Raw genomic sequence first — 21173 nt, 5'->3', positions numbered from 1 at the left:
CAATGTGTTCCCCCAGTTCACAATTTGCCAAATTGTAGTGCTGCCATTAAACATTATACCACACTGTCTCCAGTTCATATTATGCCACAAAGGGGACGGGGGCCAACCAGCTGCTACCTGAGAGGGATACTTCCTAATACAGGAAATTCCACTTTGAGTGGAGATCTTCTTAGTTTAGTCACACTATCACTCTCTGGGACAATCCTAATCTCAAAGCTCAATTCCCACCCCCTAGCTTCACAAAAGCTGTAAACAAGGAAAGCCTACTCTCCGACAGTGCTGGATTTACTGATTAGCTCAGCTGTGTCTGTGAGCATGAAACAGGAGTGTGGGAGATGGAGCAAATCAGTGTGGAGCTTTACTGAGAAGGAGAGACAGAGATCGACACTGATGAGCCTCCATTTTCAGGTCTGAGCAATGAACCACACACACTTTCTTAGAAAGCAATTTCGAGAACTTGGTGGACAACTATATGAGCTGGGTCTGGGACCCCCTAAGTCTCTGAGCCCTATGGCAATGGCACTCCTTGCACCCACTATAGTTACGCCAATATCCAAAGGGACACACCTATAATTTGTCAACAATGAAGCTTCCAACATTTAATAAATTGGCAATTTAGGGGTTTATTTATTAAATGGAGAAAAGCCCTCTCTGGAGTTTTTACCAAAACAGGGATATTCTAAGTTTTTCTCAATTTACCAACAGGTCAATACATAAATAGAGGGTTGGGTATGAAATCCAGTGGTCGGGTCGCCGCTGGTCAGAATACCGACAGTGGTATCCCAACAGTCAGGATCCTGATACCCATAAGTCTAACCCTTACTACTAACCCTAACTTTCCCTCCCTGGCACCTAACCCTAGCCTCCTGCCTAGTGCCTAACTCTATCCTCCCCCTCCCCGCACCCTGAAACTAACCTTTCCCCCTAGTTACTAACCTCCATAATGCCTAAAACAAACTGCACTCCCTAACCTCCACCTAACGCCCAATACTTACCATCGGGATGCCGGCGGTCGAGATTCTGTTGCCGGGATCCCAACGCTGTCGGGATTCCGGTGCCAGTTTTTTGTCCATCGGCAACCCACACGTCGGGATGCTGATTACATCCCATAATAGTTTCTCCATTGCTTTGCTACTTAACTCTGTCCCCATAGACTTCTATAGGGGTGTTGGTTTACCCATATTTAATAAGCGGTCTTGAGATAGTGTTACCCTAGATCTGTCTATGGGAGTTTTGCAAGGCAGGAGAGGCTTTGCAATATCCATATTGCTCAAATATCAAAGGGAATGTGTGGCCAGCAGTCCCACTTTATTACTGCAGGTACTCCTCACCAGCTGTGTTAAGTTGCCAGTAAGGAGTAGAAAACCAGCTGGAGTTTTGCTAGCACTCCAATAGCGGGGCTTTGATTAAGCAACTAAAATCTGTATTACTGCAATAAGCACTAATACAGATTTTTAGTACATCACTTGGGAAAAAGTATCTAAGCTCAGGAACTGCTACCATGAGGATACATCTCTAGTGGTAACTAAGTAGCTTATAGTGTACGTAGTACTGTAGATCGGATTAGTGTTTTTTGTTGCAATGGAATTGTTACAAAAAAGCAGATTAAGCATACCAATCAGGGCTAACTGGTAGGCTGTTTATGCGGAGCAGCTCCACGTGGGTGCCCCCCTATAGGGGATGCAGTGCAGTGGCAGCCACAACTGGGACAGATGACTGATGGTAACCATGTCTGCAGTGTTAACTAATTTATGTCCTGTACAGTGCTAGGCTAACTTTCAGGCCGGCTGGGCTGTGACATCATAAGGTCACGCAGCTGCACACACCATTGTGTTGTGGGAGGGGGCAAGGGGAATGGATTGGTATGTATTACCGCCGGCCACTTGAAAGTAAGTAACCATAATCTTTCCCCCTAACCCTAACCCTTCCTTAGGGGTGCCTAACCTTAACCTTCCCCCCAGTGCCTAACCCTAATCCCCCCTCTAAGTGCCTAAACCTAACCATCCCTTCCCCGCTGCCTAAACCTAGGTCTCCCGGGGTGATGCCTAACCCTAACCTCCCCCCGGGAGTGCCTAACCCTGACCCCCCCTTTCCCTAGCCTAAGCCTAACCCTCCCAGGGGGGTGCCAAACCCTAAATCCCCGCCCGGCTTACCTTCGATCGGGATGCCGGGCTCCCGGCGTAGGTAAAATGACAGGTGTCAGGATTTCGATGCCTGTCATTTGTACCTTGCCAGGGTTAGACAGTCGCGAAGCAGGTGGTCGGCATTGCATCTGTCGGCTTCCCGACTGCTTCCCCGAGGGGACAGTCTTCATATCAAGTCACTCTTCTATTGGCAAGGTGTATTTTATTATTTTCCTATGGGGGCAAGGTGTATTTTATTATTTTCCTATTGGGGCAAGGTGTATTTTATTATTTAACTATGGGGGCAAGGTGTATTTTATTATTTTCCTGTGGGAACAAGGTGTATTTTATTATTTTCCTGTGGACCAATGTGTATTTTATTAAGTTCCAGTGGGGCCAATGTCTATTTTTTTATTGTCCTATGGGGGCAATATGAATTTTTATTTTTCCTGTGGGGGCAATGTGTATGTTTTTTTCCTATGGGGCCAATGTGTAAGTTCTTTTTCCTATGGGGGCCAATGTGTATGGTTTTTTTTTCCTGTGGGGGCAATGTGTACATTTTTTTCCCTGTGGGGGCAATGTGTATGTTTTTTTTCCTGTGTCTAACTCCAATGTGTCCGACTCAGAATAAGCCCATCATAGGCCCCCTTCGGGTCTGCATCTATGGATACTTGCACATCTGTGACTTTATGGTAATGTTGCTACCAAACCCTTCCCTGGAGTACATCCATTTGTAGGATTGTGCAAGGAATGAGGTGCCTACTTGCAGCATCCATAATGCTGAGCTAACATTTGGCACATCTTTAGGCACGTCATCGTCTGAACCATCAAAACTTGCATCAGCCATATGGCAGGTGCGGTTTCTCTGTCCGAGTATGGCTTCCTATGCATAAGCAACCACCTTCACTGAAATGTAGTGTCACACCCATAACACGCCCATAAGATGGCCCATCTCCGTACATGCACTAAGACACCTTCTTGTCAACCTTTAGGAATGCAACTACTGTACATTTTCAATACACTTCTCCCTGAATGAGCCTGAAATTATTCTGGGCCTGATTCAGAGAAGTACGCAATGCCGATAAGATTGAGTGATTGTTAGCCATTGTGCATGCATGAAAGCCGCACAGCGCTCACACGCAGTCATTGGTTTGCAATTACGCTCACACGGAGAATTAGTTTGCAAAGTGAGTGATGGGTAATCAGCTTCTGGGGGAGGTAACCGGGAGTGACTAAGCAAACACAGGGGTGTCTGACCATTCAAACACCATTTCCTGGGCAGCCATAAATTAGCCACTGCGATCTATTGCCGGCGATAAAATCGGACGATTTTGTGGCAAATTATCCAACCCATGGTAATTACAACATGCGAAAAGTTTTCGCCATCTCGGACCAGGTGAAAAATAAAATGCAAAATCCCTATTTTTGCCTAAAAAAGGGGATTTCTTCAGAACCCATTGGACACCCCCAATGATGAATTACCCAAAAACATTTTCGTAAGTTGCGTAATTTAGCGAAAAATGACTGGTCAAATTTGTGGAGAAAAAAAATTACATGAAAATGAGTTTAACGTATTGGGTCTGGTATTTTGGGGGGTGATATGGATGCGTCAAGTGTTTTAAACATCACACGTGGTTGCAGCAGGCGCTTTTTAAATGGTTTTTAAAAGTGTGCTTTTATGACACGAAAATATACTTGCACCCATATTAACGTACCCCCCAATTTACATGGAACAGTAATTTCCTGGAAAAAAAAATAGCTTTCAATCATTTTTTAACACTTTTTAATTTACGTAGATTACCGTCAACCGATGCAATTTAAGTACCCTAAACACTTTTATTACAGCCAATAAAACACTTCTAAATTAATTTCCGATGTACGTCGGCCATTTTTTGGGGGCACAGACGCAATTTCTTGCATGTCCTGACCTTTTCGCTAGTTTTTTTTTATCGCTCCTACCATTTTTCGCCCTGTTTTTTGAAAAAAATCGGCCGATTTTATCACCGGAGATAATATCGGACGATTTTGCACCTAGTGGAATATGGCTCATACTGTATCCTGCATGCATGCCCGATCTGCTTCGATGTTACCGCTGTTTACGCTGGTGTGTGACATCAGACAGTTATGAGAAGGCAGCAGTGGATGTCCCTATGCTCGGGGGAGCTTTGGAAACATTAGCATATTTTTGCAGCTGTGTTCCGTGCAAAATCTCCACTGCGATTGCTATGCGTCCATCTCTAAATCAGGCCCTAAGTCCTAAATAGAGTACTAAGAATTTAGGTATAAGAGGTAAATAGCTACGTGTAGTTCCTTGTCTTTTGGCTCTAATACCGACTGCATGTGCATGGTTAGGGGTACATTTACTAAGATGGGAGTTCTATTAAGAAGCATACTTGCCTACCCTCCTGATTCAGCCAGGAGCCTCCCGAAAATCAGGTGCCACCCCCGGCCCCCCTGGAAAGGCAGGCAAGAATCCCGGTCCCCGGTGACCCATCTGCCCGCCCCCCATGAATACAGTATGATCCCCGGCAGTGGGGGGCGGTGACGCAATTCATCGTAGCCCCGTCCTCTGCTTGACAATGCCATTAATCTCGGCATTGTGAAGAGGGGGCAGGGCCGCGATGATGCGATCATGCTGTTACGCCCATGCTCAGGCCCCATTGACGTGTACTGTCCCAGGCTACGCCCCCTTTTGATGTGACACGCCCCTCTACTGAGGACGCCTGACAGCTCCCTCCCGGAAGGAGGGATCTAAAAGTCGGCAACTCTGTTAAGAAGTGATGTTGCCCATAGCAACCAATCAGATTCCAGGTATTATCTTTTAGAAGATGCTAGATAAATGATAAGTAGAATCTGATTGGTTGCTATGGGCAACATCACTTCTTAACAGAACTCCCATCTTAGTAAATTTACCCCTTATAATATAATATTTCTACATTAATTGACCTATAAATGAGATCATTTTCCAATCTTACCAGAGTCAGTGATGACAGTGACCGTCACATACAGCCTCCATTCCAGCATGTCTTCCTCCTTCTGGAAATACTTTACTAGATCTTTCCTTTGCAATACAGCTTCTCCTTCGCCAAGTTCTATCTGGTACAGTACAAACTCCAGTTAGAGGCAAAAGAACGAAAAATTGAAGATACCCATAAACAGATCTTTAGATGGTCAGTTGATCCTTTTAGCCTAAATTTGTCATAAATTTCTGAGCACAGTATGTCCCCTAAAAATTAGGATATATTATGACCAATCAGGCATAGAGTATGGCTAGAAGTATATCTAGTTAAACGATGAACACATTTTCACTACTGCATGTGCCGTCATTGGCAATTAATACTAGCTCGTGTCATGTGATATGGTCATTGCCTGTTATACTGTGCAATCGGATCTGGGCAGCACAGACGGTGTAATGGTTAGCGTTACTGCCTCACAGCACTGAGGTCATGGGTTCAATTCCCACCATGGCCCTAACTGTGTGGAGTTTGTATATTCTCCCTGTGCCTGCGTGGGTTTCCTCCGGGTACTCCGGTTTCCTCCCACACTCCAAAAATATACTGGTAGGTTAATTGGCTCCCAGCAAAAAATTAACCATAGTGTGTATGTGTGTGAGCGATTGTTAGGGAATATAGATTGTAAGCTCCACTGGGGCAGGGACTGATGTGAATGGCCAAATATTCACTGTAAAGCTCTGCGGAATATGTGTGCGCTATATAAATATCTGATAATAAATAATAAATAAAAAAATCTGTAACCAATCGATCTGATTTGGCCCACCCCATAGGCAGAGACCATGGGGATTATAGTGTATAGTATCACAATGAAGGGACTGCTAGTTGAAAGCATGAAAGATCAAATGGAAGGTTTTTTTTAGATCCAATAACATCCAATAAAAAAAATAAAGCTAAATCTAGAAGACTTTAGGAACTTGGGAAGCTGCCATGCCTCTTTAAGTAATGTGTCTCGCTGTTCTGGATACAGGATAGAATTGTGATATACCAGTGACCAGGCCAATAGAGAGCTGGTCCATGCCCCATTACTTTTGGGGCATGGCCTAATTGTGGGAGGCAGACCATGGCTATCTTTAAAACCTGGACTGTTAGGGTGCCTTGAGGACCGAGGTTTGGGAACCCATGGGCTAGATGACTGGGTCAGAGCATCTCCAAAATGGAAAGTATTGTAGGGCTTTCCTGGTATGCTGTAGTTAGTACCTACCAAAATTGGTCAAAGAAAGGACAACCGGGGAACAACTTGATGTGTATGGGACTGCATAGCTACAGCCTAGTCAGAATGCTCATGCTGATCCATGCCCACCACCTACAATGGGCACATTGAGTATCATAATTGGACCATGGGACAAAGGAAGAAGGTGGCCTTGTCTGCTAAATCACATTGTGTGTTAGTTACCTGGGGAAGAGGATGCCTTATGGGAAGTAGGCAAGCCAGTGGAGGCATTGTGATGCCCTGGACAGTGTTCTGTTGGAAAACCTTGGGGCCTGGCATTCATGTGGACACCTACACAAACATTTTTGCCGACCAAGTACACCCTTTCATGGCAACAGTACTCACTCATGGCAATGGTCTCTTTCAGCAGGATAATGTGCCCTTATACCATTCCTGAACAGTTTTTCAGTTTTTGCATTGTGTGAGACAAAGAGTTAGGTGTTAACTTCAAATGTCCCAGAACTTCATCCAGTTGAGCATCTATGGCATGTGCAGAATTAAGTCTGTGCCATGGTGGCCCCACCTCACAATTTACAGGACTGAAACTGGCAACACATCTTAAGATTATCTGTCCAACCAGCCAAGTAGTTGATTGGTTGGAATGAAAATCTGGTAACGTATGGGAGTAAATGATGATCAGCAGTTTTCTCCTAAATGCCAGAAAACAGATGAAAATGGTCGGTCAGACAAGTTTGTTAAATGTTTCATCTAAACAATTTGTTCAAACAACAGTTTTTGTCCATTTTCCGGCATTTGGCAGCAAATTGCTGATTGTCATTTGCTTTCATACCTTACCAGATTTTCATTCCAACCAATCAACTAGTTGGCTGGTTGGACAGATAAGCTTTAGAAGTGTGGCCAGTTTTAAAGGATCTGCTGCTAAAATATTGGTGCCAGTTATCACAGGACACCTTCAGAGGTCTTGTGGAGTCCATGCCTCAACCAGTCAGATCTGTTTTGATGGTACAAGGGGAGCATACACAATATTAGGCAAGTCGCTTTAATATGGCTGATTGGTGTATACCAGGGTCAGGACTGAAACAAGTCAGACATTCCTGGAGGTTGAGTTTGAGACTTTTTTGGCAGCTTTGTTTGTCTGTTCATCTTAACAGCAAACTACAAGTCCAGAACATGCCCTTACTGTACTTTCATTATTAATGGCACAGAAACAGACAAATCACAAGCACAACTTTAAATTACTGATTATATATAAATGCAATAACATTTTGCAATCAATAGAGGTTTTTAGCATAATCATGGCCAAGGTTATGGGCCTACCCAACATATCCAGGTAACCTCTGTAGGGTAGGTTCCTAACATATATAATCAATAATTTAAAGCTGTGAACTTGTGATGATCAGGCTGATCAGACCTCACTCAGAAACTACAAAACTTCCTGTGTGCATCTAGAGCTCAGGCTGCATATGCAGTCGCAGTGGGTTAATTATGCATGTACCTGTAACGGCGTTCAAATGCACAGGCATGCCTGCGCTCCTCCGACCACCCCCTGTCTCCACCCCAAACAGAACTTCCTCTCAATCAACCGGTGATGGGTCTGTGCAGCCTCTGCATTCGTATTCCTGATCGCAGCAGTCAGTTTGCACATGTGCACTGCAATGCATTCACATGCACATAGCACGATAATTAACCGGGGGAGTGCGTTTGCAATCTTGCAATCCAAGCTGAGTGAGCAGGAAGAAGCCAGGGGATGGTCGGTTGCCTTTCCAGCACTGTAATTAACTACTGGGAGGGACCACCAGATGAGGGGGTGGTACAGAGAGGCACAAATTTGTGATTGATGTGGGTCATGAACAGATAGAGTGAAGTGTGGGGGGAAGGGAAGCACAGACAGTGTTGTAGGGATGAAGGGGAGCACAGTAAAATCTGAAATGTGGATAGGAAGTATGGTACGTGGAGGGTGAAGGGGCTCACAGTGTGGGAAGGAGAAGGGGAGCACTGTCTTTGTGGATAGGGATGGGGGAGCACAGTATGGGATGTGGATAGGGATGGGGGAGCACGGTATGGGATGCGGATAGGGGAAGGGGAGCACAGTGTGTTATGTGGATAGGAGAAGGGAAGCACAGTGAGTTATGTGGATAGGGAAAAGGGAGCATGTTTGGGATGTGGATGAGTGAATGGAGCAGTGTAGAATATAGAGGTATGAGAGGGAGCATGATGTGGGATGAGGATGGGGAAGGGAAGCACATTGCAGTGTGTGAAGGGGGAAGGGGAGCACAGTGTGGGATGCGGATAGGGGAGCATGGTGTGTTATGTTGATAGGGGAAGGGGAGCACAGTGTGTTATGTGGATAGGGGAAGGAGAGCACAGTGTAGGATGTGGATAGGGGAAGGGGAGCACAGTGTGTTATGTGGATAGAGGAAGGGGAGCACAGTGTGGGACGTGGACAGGGGAAGGGGAGCACAGTGTGGCATGTGGATAGGGGAAGGGGAGCACAGTGTGTTATGTGGATGGGGAAGGGGAGCACAGTGTGTTATGTGGATGGGGAAGGGGAGCACAGTGTGTGATGTGGATAGGGGAAGGGAAGCACAGTGTGGGATGTGGATAGGGGAACGGAAGCACAGTGTGGGATGTGGATAGGGGAAGGGGAGCACAGTGTGGGATGTGGACAGGGAAAAGGGAGCACAGTGTGGGATGTGGACAGGGGAAGGGGAGCACAGTGTGGGATGTGGACAGGGGAAGGGGAGCACAATGTGGGATGGGCATAGGAGAAGGGGAGCACAGTGTGGGATGTGGATAGGGAAAGGAGAGCACAGTGTGTTATGTGGATGGGGAAAGGGAGCACAGTGTGGGATGTGGATAGGGGAAGGGGAGCACAGTGTGGGATGTGGACAGGGAAAAGGGAGCACAGTGTGTTATGTGGACAGGGGAAGGGGAGCACAGTGTGGGATGTGGATAGGGGAAGGGGAGCGCAGTAGGGGATGTGGATAGGGGAAGGGTAGCACAGTGTGGCTTGTGAATAGGGGAAGGGGAGCACAGTGTGTTATGTAGATGGGGAAGGGGAGCACAGTGTGTTATGTGGATGGCGAAGGGGAGCACAGTGTGTGATGTGGATAGGGGAAGGGAAGCACAGTGTGGGATGTGGATAGGGGAAGGGAAGCACAGTGTGGGATGTGGATAGGGGAAGGGAAGCACAGTGTGGGATGTGGACAGGGAAAAGGGAGCATGGTGTGGGATGTGGACTGGGAAGGGGAGCATGTGTGGGATGCAGAAGGGGATAACAGTCTGGGATGTTGGAAGGGGAGCATGTGTGGGATGTGGATGGAGGAAGGAGATCACAGTCTGGGATGTGGGAAGGGGAGCACAGTGTGTTATGTGGATAGGGGAAGGGGAGCAAAAGTGTGGGATGGGGACTGGGAAGAGGAGCATGTGTGGGATGTGGAAGGAGATTACAGTCTGGGATGTGGGAAGGGGAGCATGTGTGGGATGTGGATGGAGGAAGGAGATCACAGTCTGGGATGGGGAAGGGGAGCACAGTGTGTTATGTGGATGGGGAAGGGGAGCTCAGTGTGTTATGTGGATGGGGAAGGGGAGCACAGTGTGGGACGTGGATAGAGGAAGGGGAGCATAGTATGGGATGAGGACTGGGGAGGGGAGTATGTGTGGGATGCAGAAGGAGATAACAGTCTGGGATGGGGAAGGGGAGCATGTGTGGGATGTGGATGGAGGAAGGAGATCACTGTCTGGGATGGGGGAAGGGGAGCATGTGTGGGATGTGGATGAGTGAATGGAGCATGATGTGGAGTGTAAATGAGGAAGGGAGCACAGTGTGGAATATGGATAGGGGAGAGGGAGCATGATGTGGGATGAGGATGGGGGAGAGGGAGCATGATGTCGGATGAGGATGGAGAATGGGGAGCATGATGTTGGATGTGGATGGGGAAGGGGAGCGCACAATGTGAAATGTGGATTGAGGAAAGGGAACACAATGTGGGATGTAGATGGGGAAGGAGAGAATGATGTGGGATGAGGATGGGGTAAGGGGAGCGCACCATGTGGGATATGGATAGGGTGATAGAAGCACATAGTGTGGCATGTGGAGGGGGAAGGGGAGCACAATGACAAATATATGTGGGGGCTCATTGTAATAATTACAGATAAGTTCATCACCTTCTCTCTTTTAACCTATCCCTCTCTCCTTCCCCTCCTCTAACTACTAAAGCTACAATTACTAAGCGTAATATTGAGGCTATTGACACTGTTGCCTTTTCCTCCCTGCTGGACTCTCTTCTCTCCCCTATCATTTCTCTCTCCTGTCCTGAACAAGCTACTTCCCTGTACAATTCCTCCCTTACTTCTGCTCTTGATTCTGTTGCTCCAGCAATAACCACTCACCCTCGCAGATCCACACCACAACCCTGGCATTCCAAATGCACCAGATACCTACAAAAGTGTTCAAGAATTGCAGAGCGTCAGTGGAGAAAGTCACGCTCTAAGGTTGACTTCCTCCATTTCAAATTTATTCTCTCTTCCTACAGTGCTGCCCTGTCTCTCTCCAAACAAACATATTTCAAGAACCTCATCTTCTCCCAGTCCTCAAACCCCCCCGCGTCTCTTTGCCACTTTCAACTCCCTACTCTGCCCTTCCCCTCCTTGCCTTCCCTCCTCCCTCTCTGCCCTCGACTTTGCCACCTACTTTACATCTAAAATTGACTCCATATGTGAGGACATCATATCCCATCAGACCCTCAGCACTCCTCCCCCTCCTTGCCTTTACCACCCCTCAACTTCTGTCTCACCAACTCTGACATCCTTCTCCCCTGCTTCTGGAGAGGAAGTCATGGCCCTCATCCGGTCCTCCCCTCCTTCCACCTCCCCTCATGACCCTATCCCTTCCTGTCTCCTCTCCCACCTGTCTCCTTCTGCCTGTTCCCATCTGGCTCACCTCCTTAATCCCTCCCTATCATCTGGCACTGTCCCTTCTGCATTCAAACATGCTCTTGTCTCCCCCATTCTTAAAAAACCTACCCTTGATCCTAACATACTTTCCAACTATCGACCCATCTCTCTTCTCCCTTTTGCTTCCAAACTCCTTGAACGTATTGTCTACAACCGCCTTACCACCTTTCTTTCTTCCCACTCCCTCCTTGACTCATTTCAATCTGGCTTCCGATCTCTCCACTCCACTGAAACTGCCCTCACGAAAGTCAGCAACAACCTCCTTGCTGCCAAATCCAAGGGCCACTACTCTCTGCTCATTCTCCTTGACCTCTCTGCTGCATTTGACACTGTAAACCACCCTCTCCTCCTGCAAATCCTTTACTCTCTCGGTCTACGTGACACTGCCCTCTCCTGGCTTTCCTCCTACCTCTCTGATCGTTCCTTCACTGTGTCCTCTCATGACTCCTCTTCCCCTCCACTTCCACTAAAGGTAGGAGTTCCCCAAGGTTCTGTTCTTGGACCTCTCCTTTTCTCCCTATATACATCCTCTTTGGGTGAACTCATTAACTCCTTTGACCTCCAATATCATCTCTATGCAGATGATACTCAAATTTACCTTTCCACCCCTGAGCTCCTTACCCGTATCTCCAACTGTCTCTCTGCTGTCTCTTCGTGGATGTCCCAGCGTTTTCTTAAACTTAACATGTCTAAGGCTGAGCTGATCATCTTCCCACCCTCTTCCACTACATCAATTTCCACAATTTCATTATCTATTGATGGCACAACTATCTCCTCTAGCCCCAAAGTGCGCTGTCTTGGAGTTATCCTAGACTCCTCCCTCTCGTTTAAACCGCACATTCAGCACCTCTCGCAGTCCTGCCATTTCCACCTAAAAAATATCTCCAGGATTAGACCCTTCCTCACCCAGGATGCCACAAAAACCCTCATCCACTCACTGGTCATATCCAGATTGGACTACTGTAACCTTCTCCTAGCTGGCCTCCCAGTCTCTCACCTCTCTCCACTACAATCTGTTCTTAATGCTGCTGCTCGGCTCATCTTCCTCTCCAGATGTTCTACATCTGCTTCCCCTCTCCTTCAAGCCCTACACTGGCTCCCCTTCCCCTTCAGATGCCAATTCAAGGTTCTTACATTCGCCTACAAAGCCCTCACCAAATCCTCTCCCGCATACATTTCTGACCTTCTCTCCCTTCACACTCCCGCCTGCCCACTTCGCTCAACTAATGCATGCCGCCTCTCTTGCCAACTGATTACTTCCTCCCACTCCCGCATCCGAGATTTTGCCCGTGCTGCTCCCTACCTTTGGAATGCTCACCCTCTCCCCATCAGACTCTCCACCTCTCTACAAATCTTCAAATGGGCTCTCAAGACCCACTACTTCATCAATGCCTTCCAGCACTCATCCTAACCCACCTCATGCTCTTTCCTTCCTATCTTCCCCTTCTGTGTCACGCCTGTCTGTCTGCCCCTCCCCTTAGAATGTAAGCTCTCATGAGCAGGGACCTCTTCCCTCATGTGCTTCTCTTTACATTTTCTTCTACTCTCTACTCCCCATTAGGGCACCTAACACGGGACCGCCAATTCCCGGCAGCTTATTGTGAGTGCTTTAATCACTATTTCAGCAATGTATATAAGTTATGTCCTTGTCCTGCACTGTAATGTACTGTAAGTTACTTGTTTCTTGTTCACCCATCACCATATAAATAAAGGATAATAATAATAATAATAATAATAATAATAATAATAATAATAATAAGTTGTGTGGTTAAGGGCACAGAGCACACAAGTTCAATTAATATTATGGGTTGGGTTGGGTACAGGATGCCGGTGCTCGGGATTCCGGTGGTCAGAACCCAACACCAGCATTCCAACAGGGTTAGGATACCAATAACTGTTGGTAGGTATCCTAGCCCTCTCCCTAACACTAACCCTCCCTCCCCACTGTCTGAACCTAATCCCACTAGTGCCTAAACCTCTCCATATCCCCACAAATTACAGTCAGGATGCCAGTGATTGAGATGCTGGGGCAGGGATTCTAACTTGTGTCCAGATTCTGGCACTAGCATTATGAGTGTCGGCATACTGCACACAGGGATTTCAACTACCTCCCAATATTACTTATGGACCGTGGCACAATAAAATCAGGGTGGAAGTTGTGTTGATCATAAAAAGGTAAATAGTATGGCTCTAGTGAGAAGCACAGTAAAGAAACGCAGAGAAGGGGAGGCACAATACATAACATTCAGGGGGCATAGTACAGAATATATAAGGGGTGCAATTCAGTACATATAGGGGCCAATCAGATTAGCCATGATGATCTCGCTGGCGCAAGTCATCGCAGCAATGGACGCACTTTACGGCAGCCCGGATTTGTGGAATTCCGCGAATTTGGGCTCTGAGCGGGCCGCAAAGGGTGCGAGGTGCCGGTCCGTTGCCAGCGTTTTTTTAACATAGAGGGAGGGACAATGCAGAAAATATATATGGATACAAATATACAGACATATGAAGGGCATGGAAAACAAATGAGAAGCATAATCTAAACAGAATATATTTTATGTTGGCCATAGTAATATTAGCGTAAAGGCTCACTATATACTGTATAAATCTCAAAATAACTTATAGCAACGAAAAAATGGGACTGATAAACATTATACAATATACTAATGCAATCTTAAAATATATTCTATTTATAAGTTTATGTGTGTTTGTGTACATGGAAAGAAAGAGATGGAGTGTGAAAGAGAGAGATGGAGTGTGAAAGAGAGAGAGGGAGTGAGAAAGAGAGATGGAGTGAGAAAGAGGGAGTGAAAAGCAGAGTTGAGGCCCTAAGGAACTGGTAAATCAATAAATCACGCAACATGCTTATAATGTCAATGTTTCAATGTTTTCACTGGAATGTTGACATCACAATATACTTTGTGAAGCAGCTGGAGCAGTCTGAAGCAGGAATGTCTTCTACATGCTGCAGCTTCCAGTTACTCAAGAAACCCACACATCTTGTGCTTGAATTGAGTGTACATTAGCACTGTCCCCCTTAGTATCTGAACCGGGCCCCTGCCAGACTCCTCCAACTAGCCTAGTACCTGCACCCCCCAGCCCTAAGCACCTCCAAATGCGTGAAGGATAAGATGTTCATGTGTTCAGGGCCGGTGCTAGGCGTCCCTGCGCCCAGCGCCGTCCTGTGCTCCACTGTCGCCTCCCCCCTTAGCGTTTAGCTAATAACCCCAGTGGAGGGTGGGGGGTGGGGTTTTCCACTGGAACTGGCTGTGCGATAGTGAATTAAGGCAGGGCTTCAGTCCGGCAACGGCCCTGCTAGCCCATGCTTAGAACTGCCTCTGGGTGTGTTGCTGCTCTGAGATGTCATCTATTTTTTTGGTGGGGGGATGAACTAGCCAAAACTTTGCCTTGAGCACTAAATTGGTCAGAATTGGCCCTGCCCTGCCGACAATATGATTGCCAACATTGTAAATGATGGATGAATAACTGCCCTCTAATGGAGCGCATGAAGCAGTGAGAATGAAAGTTCTACTACTTAATATAAAGAAACCACTGACTGGATTATTTTGGACAATAATATTTTATACTCTGGGTGAAGCTAACACTGACCCACCTTTGGATTACATGATATGAGTGAAAGAAATAAACAAAGCTGATAGGTGTTGTGATTATAAGTGTTATGACATATTGCAGTTTATAAATTAAATTAAAAAGGCTCAATTGTCATATAGCATCGATTTTAATACCGGAATCCTTCTTAGAGAATCTGTTAAACTTTTCTTTTCATTGTCTCTTTTCACTCCAAACAGTGTAAATGCCTTTCCTTCCACAGGCTTCCCATACAGATAACTAAGGGGGAACAATATGTTAGAAAATAAACATTAAACTAATGTATACATGTTATCATTGATCATTAGAACAGTCACCTCCTGTACATATATCACTGATCACTAGTACACACAGTCACCTCCTGTACATATATCACTGATCACTAGTACACACAGTCACCTCCTGTACATATATCACTGATCACTAGAACACAGACACATCCTGTACATATCAAAAGAATAAACGGAGTGCTACACCCTACAGAGTCAGTGTGTAATTAAACACAGAGCAATGCTCTAATAAGGCTAGATATAAATGTATAAATCAAATGATTGAACAGTGCAACGGAGTAATGTTATAAAGCAACTCAATGTTTACTGCGTCAATAGAATTCCTGTAATACAGCACTCATATCATAGATAAAATCAAACAACATAGCTGATGATATGTGACGCTAAAAATAAACAGATCTAAAATGACATCTGACCACATGCGGGTCATGCACTTATGACACTGATCCAATATAAAGAATGTGACCATGGCGGGTTGTATGGTGTAATGGGAATCTGAATGATAACAAACTGAGAGCAAAGGCACTACCAGTGAGATGTAACTCCCAGAGTCTCAAGTTGCTGCAGCGGCGTCCCGCTGGTTGACAAGTTGTAGGTAGGTGCCCTGGGGGTGTCTTCCCTGAAAGGGAGTATGGCTACACACTCTGGTTGCTGGGGTGCAGGTCCTGTACGTGACCACCAGCTGACCATGTGTGAGGACGCGGTCGAGGAGGCTGGGTGATCCAGCCGCCCACCCGCATCGCGGGACACGGAAGAAGCCTGCACATCTGAAAGGAGGGGACATGGCAGCGAGAGCTCCGGTGAGCCTGAAACACTGCTGTGCCCCTCCAATGGACAGGACACTTACCTCCCTCAGTAGCTACCAGGCGGCCGCTCCTCCTCCTAGCCGGCTCTCTCCTTCCTTCAGGTCGCCTCTTGGGCGTGTGCAGTCCAGATGGAGCCATGTGACCGCCTCGTCACGGGATGGGATGGCAGGTCTCACTGGTGTTTTCCAACAGCTGGAGATGTGTGCCTGAGTGCAGGCATGTGTAACGTCCACCAACGCGTTTTGGTGGACATTACAGGTGTGTTCTAAGTCAATTAGTGTGATTAAACATACTGTAGGCTGAGTCCTTGATTGTCACATGGTAGCACTGATGTTAATCTCCATGCCTTGTAGATATAGTGTTTAGTATCCACACTTAACTATTCGAATATTAAGTGATAAGCTGATGAAAAAATGAATTAAATATATAATAATAATAATAATAATAATAATAATAATAATAATAATATAAATAAATGAATAAATTAAAAATAAATAAATAAATGAAAAATAGAAACAATACACTGACATTATCAATATGCATTATGTCATCCACTGGACACTCCATGGATATGTTAACGTGAGTACATATAGGATGCATGGATTTCAGGGAGTACTGTGTTGACCTAAGATATTCTCACTAACTGTGTCTGATATCTAGATTTAAGTTAATAATATCTCTGCTGATAGCAATAATGCCCTAATATACATCTACAAAAGTATAACATAGTATTGACAAAACAGCCTTGCACTTCTAACAGGAAATGCATTCTAGTGAATACCTAAGTACCTAGGAGTGGAATCATTACTATATTAGGTACTAGTGATGTTGTGCTAACCACCCAATGGCATTAATGTTATTGAATGTCTCCATATAGGCAAAGGCAAATGTGTTGATGGATCTGTCTTAATTCAGAAAACTCGCAATATTAAAATTAATGTTCAGTCCTCCTGGTTCTTGCGTCCCTAGTGTGTATATCCACTTTGCCTCTTTTTTGTTCAAAGATTTCAAAAAATTCCTTCCTCTCCAATTGATCTTTGGTTTTTCTATAGCTATAAAATCAATCTGAGAGGGATTACAATTGTGATGTTCCTTAAAATGCCTGGATACACTATGGTGATCATGGCCTATTTTTGTATTCCGTAAATGCTCATAGACTCTCTGTCTGAATGATCTCGTAGTTCTGCCTACATACTCTAGGCCACATGTGCATCTAAGGAGGTAAATGACTCCTTTAGAGTCACATGTCATGTGTTCCCTAATTTCATGGGAATTCCCTGTGGTGGTTGATGTGAATGTATAGATAGCCTTGGTGTTCCGCTTATTCAAGATCTTACATGCGTAGCACCTTCCACAGTAATGGAATCCAATTGCCCGGTTGTTGCATAGTGTGCTCTGAAACAGAGCTTTTGGTGGTATGTAGTTCTTAATAACTCTCTGTTTTATGTCAGGAGCTTTGGTGAAGACAATATTAGGGTGTTTGTGCAGAACAGTTCTTAAATCTTGATCCTGAAAAAGAATATTCCAATACTTACGTAGAATCTTCCTAATGTCATTAGCTGACTCATTATATTGTGTAATAAAGTAAGGATGACCCAGTGTGTCTACATTGTCATATTTCTTTGCTTGTAGTAACGTGTCTCTGTCAAGTGATTTTACCTCTTGGTATGATCCCTGTACTAAGCCTTGATCGTACTTCTTATCTAGGAACAATTTTGATAGTTCTTTACCCTGGAACTCATAGTCCTCTAACCTGCTACAATTTCTCCTAATCCTTTTGTATTGTCCTTTCGGTATGTTGGTTAGCCAGCCACGTAAATGTCCACTACTTGCCAGAATGTAGCTATTAACGTCCACAATCTTCTTAAATTTCCTGGTATGAAGTATGTTATTTTCAATAAAAATCTCTAGATATAAGAATTCCACTTTTGATTGGCTAAATTGTGTAGTGAACTTGAGATTATTCTGATTATTGCTCATATGTGAAATGAAATTATGAAGGCTCTCCGATGACCCTTGCCAAATGAAAATAATATCATCGATATACCTCCGCCAGAGAACAAGATTCACTCCAAAGTCATGCCCCTGCCAAACGTAGTCCTCCTCCCACTTGCTCATAAAGAGGTTGGCATAACTTGGTGCGAATCTTGTTCCCATGGCGGTACCTGTTGTCTGTAAGTAAAATGTGTCATTAAACCAAGTGTAATTGTGATTCAAAATGAATGCTATTGTTTGAATAATGAAGTCTGTCCGGTCACTCGGTAGATCCGTGTCTTTCCCCCAAAAATATTGGACACTTTGAAGTCCCTGATCATGATCGATTACGGTATATAGTGATGATACATCACTAGTAACGAGCCAGAAATCCTGTTCCCATGTGATGTTGGTCAGTGTGCATAATATATCCGTGGTATCTTTAATGTATGAGGGTTGTGTTTTAACTATTTCCTGTAAAAAAGAATCTATGTATTGAGACAGATTGGATGTAAGTGAATGTATACCTGATATAATGGGTCTGCCTGGTGGGTGTCTGATGTCTTTATGCACTTTAGGAAGGTGGTAAAATACCGGAATCACTGGATGAAGTATGTCAAGAAATTCAAATTCTTGTTTTGTTATGATGCCTTTATCTAGACTTGTCTTCAATAGGGAATTGAGTTCTTTCTTGAAGGATGATGTGGGGTCTGATTTCAGAATTTTGGAAGTATGGGGGTCATTCAAGCTTTTTATTGACTCATCTATATAATTGGTTTTGTCTAAAATGACAATCCCTCCCCCCTTATCAGCTGGTTTAATAATCAACTTTGTGTTTTCTTCTAATTGTTTCAACGCTAGTATTTCTTTGTGCGTAATATTGTTCTTATGTCTTTTGTGGCAATTGTCAAGTCTATTTATATCTTGTTGCACTAAGGTTTCAAAGGTTGTAATGAAATTCCCTTTCAATTAAGTGGGATTAAACTGTGATGCAGGTCTGAAGTTTGTGTGTTGGTAAGTGGACACGTTTCCTGTATCTTTGTGTATTTGTTTGTTTTGTATAAAATACTTCTTTACGGTTAATTTCCTAGTGAATGCTTTAATGGTCAGGTATGTCTCTAACTTGTTAAGTTTCTTATTAGGTGTGAATTTCAACCCTTTTTGTAAGACTGATATTTGCGCTGTGTCTAGGGGTATAGAACTAAGATTGAAAATGCCTGACTCTGATTTCACTGTACCCTTATCAATGTTACCATCTACCTGTACTTGTGTAGCACCTGAAAGAATAGGTGATTCATGGTCCACAGTACCAGCTGTAGTTACATGAGTTTGTGTTTGATCTTTTTGGGTGTGTTTGAACTGACCTCCTCTGCATCCCCATCTTGTTCTGTTTTTCCTTTTCTGTCACTGCACACTTAGTTGTGTTGGGGTGCAGGCTCTCAGGCCTGCCTCCAAGTCTAAAAAATCTTGCCCCCATGTTCTGTCCTGTTCTGTACATTTGGTGGTATCCAGAACTTCCTGTGTTCCAGTGATGCTGAGGCTAAGTGTCTTGTGTACTGTCTTGTTAACATTATCAGTGTTGACTGGTTCTCCCCTAATTGTATTAATCCACCCTCCATTAAAAGATAGTCTCTCTATTTGTCCCTGTTTTAAATCCTCTTCCCACTCATACACTGAGAATGATGTGTCTTTCTCACTAGATGGTAGTGGACAGACTCTACAGTCTAAGTCTTTCTTGGTTACGCTATGTGTTGGTTTCACAATTTCAACTCTGTTACGGCTCAAATGTTTGCTTTTAATCTTTGCTTGTTTATGTATTTTGCTCATGTATTGTTGGTACATTAAACCTATCTTATTGTAAATTGGTGTCGTACTTGTGCCACTTCTGTCTTCCCTACTTGTATGCCCATGGTGTAGATGTTCAAACTTGGTATTTGAATCACATGTCCCTACCTTGTTTTTGTTAGTATTTTCATGTCTATTTTTCTTAGTTTCTGTAGTCCTGATTTGCTGATCGCGTGTAACTTTTCTATTCTTAGTCTCTATTATTTTTTGTTCTTCATTACATAACCTAAGATTAGAAGAGAGTTCTATGTTTATAAACTCCTCTTCTTTACTGTGTGGATAGAATTTTGCACAAAGGTCAAGGATCTGAGTCTCTAATCCATTGAGTGTTTCATCGTGTTTAGCTATAATTAGTCTAATTAACTCCTTAGAGCAATTGTGTAGGATTTTGTGCCAGCTACTCATAAAAGTGTTGTAATTTTTATTATGCGTTGGTAATTTCTTAATTCTAAGGCCTTTTGGGACCATATCATGTTGTAAATACCACTGTAGAGTATATTTATCCCACCATGTTTTGGTCTCTCTATTAATTGTTTTCTCTAATTTAATAAGCGTATCGCTGAATATCTCTATCGGTGGTTTAGTTGTTAAATTATCTAAGGTGATAAATGCACTGGAGGCCCTATCTAATCTTGTTGATCTAAATATACTTGTTGACATGCATTTGCTATCCATGCTGCAAGGACCAATTTGGACAAGGAAATATGGTAATTAAAGAAAAAAGGAACCTTGCGCTTCAGGATAAGCGTACGGTTAATATAGAGGAGCTACTTTGAAAAATGGAGATGTCCCTTCTCCTTAAAGGTAAATTTCAAAAGAATAATCAGAGCACTACACCCTATAGGGTCAGTGTGTACTTAAACAAAGAGCAATGCTCTAATAAGGCTAGATATAAATGTCAATAGAATACCTATCATCCATATTGATGTCAGTATATTGTTTCTATTTTTAATTTATTTATTTATTTTTAATTTATTCATTTATTTATATTATTATTATTATTATTATTATTATATATTTAATTCATTTTTTCATCAGCTTATCACCTAATATTGGAATAGTTAAGTGTGGTTACTAAATGCTATTTCTACAAGGCATGGAGATTAACATCAGTGCTACCATGTGACAATCAAGAACTCAGCCTATGTTTAATCACACTAATTGACTTACAACACACCTGCATTTTCTCAATGAAGCAATAAATAGACAGAACATGTTACTCTAAAGGAGTCATTTACCTCCTTAGATGCACATGTGGCCTAGAGTATGTAGGCAGAACTACGAGATCATTCAGACAGAGAGTCTATGAGCACTTATGGAAAATAAAAATAGGCCATGATCACCATAGTGTAGCCAGGCATTTTAAGGAACATCACCATTGTAAT

General features: G+C 44.0%; 1 protein-coding gene across 2 annotated transcripts in view; it reads right to left on the bottom strand.

Annotated features, from left to right (window-relative positions):
* The window catches only part of LOC148454322 (complement C3-like), a 284622-nt gene that overhangs the window by 199854 nt on the left and 63595 nt on the right, over positions 1-21173 (bottom strand). For both annotated transcript variants that reach the window (XM_088461038.1, XM_088461039.1), the window contains exons 8-9: positions 15011-15113; positions 5099-5219 (exon numbers count right to left, since the gene is read on the bottom strand). In XM_088461038.1, coding sequence (XP_088317164.1) covers positions 5099-5219; positions 15011-15113 — 224 coding nt within the window. The remainder of the gene's footprint in view (positions 1-5098; positions 5220-15010; positions 15114-21173) is intronic.

This window comes from Taudactylus pleione, unplaced genomic scaffold (assembly GCF_031769625.1).
Source record: "Taudactylus pleione unplaced genomic scaffold, aTauple2 ptg001005l, whole genome shotgun sequence".
Taxonomy (NCBI): Eukaryota; Metazoa; Chordata; class Amphibia; order Anura; family Myobatrachidae; genus Taudactylus; species Taudactylus pleione.
Note: the sequence above shows the minus strand (reverse complement) of the source record. Positions and strands in the feature narration are given on the sequence as shown.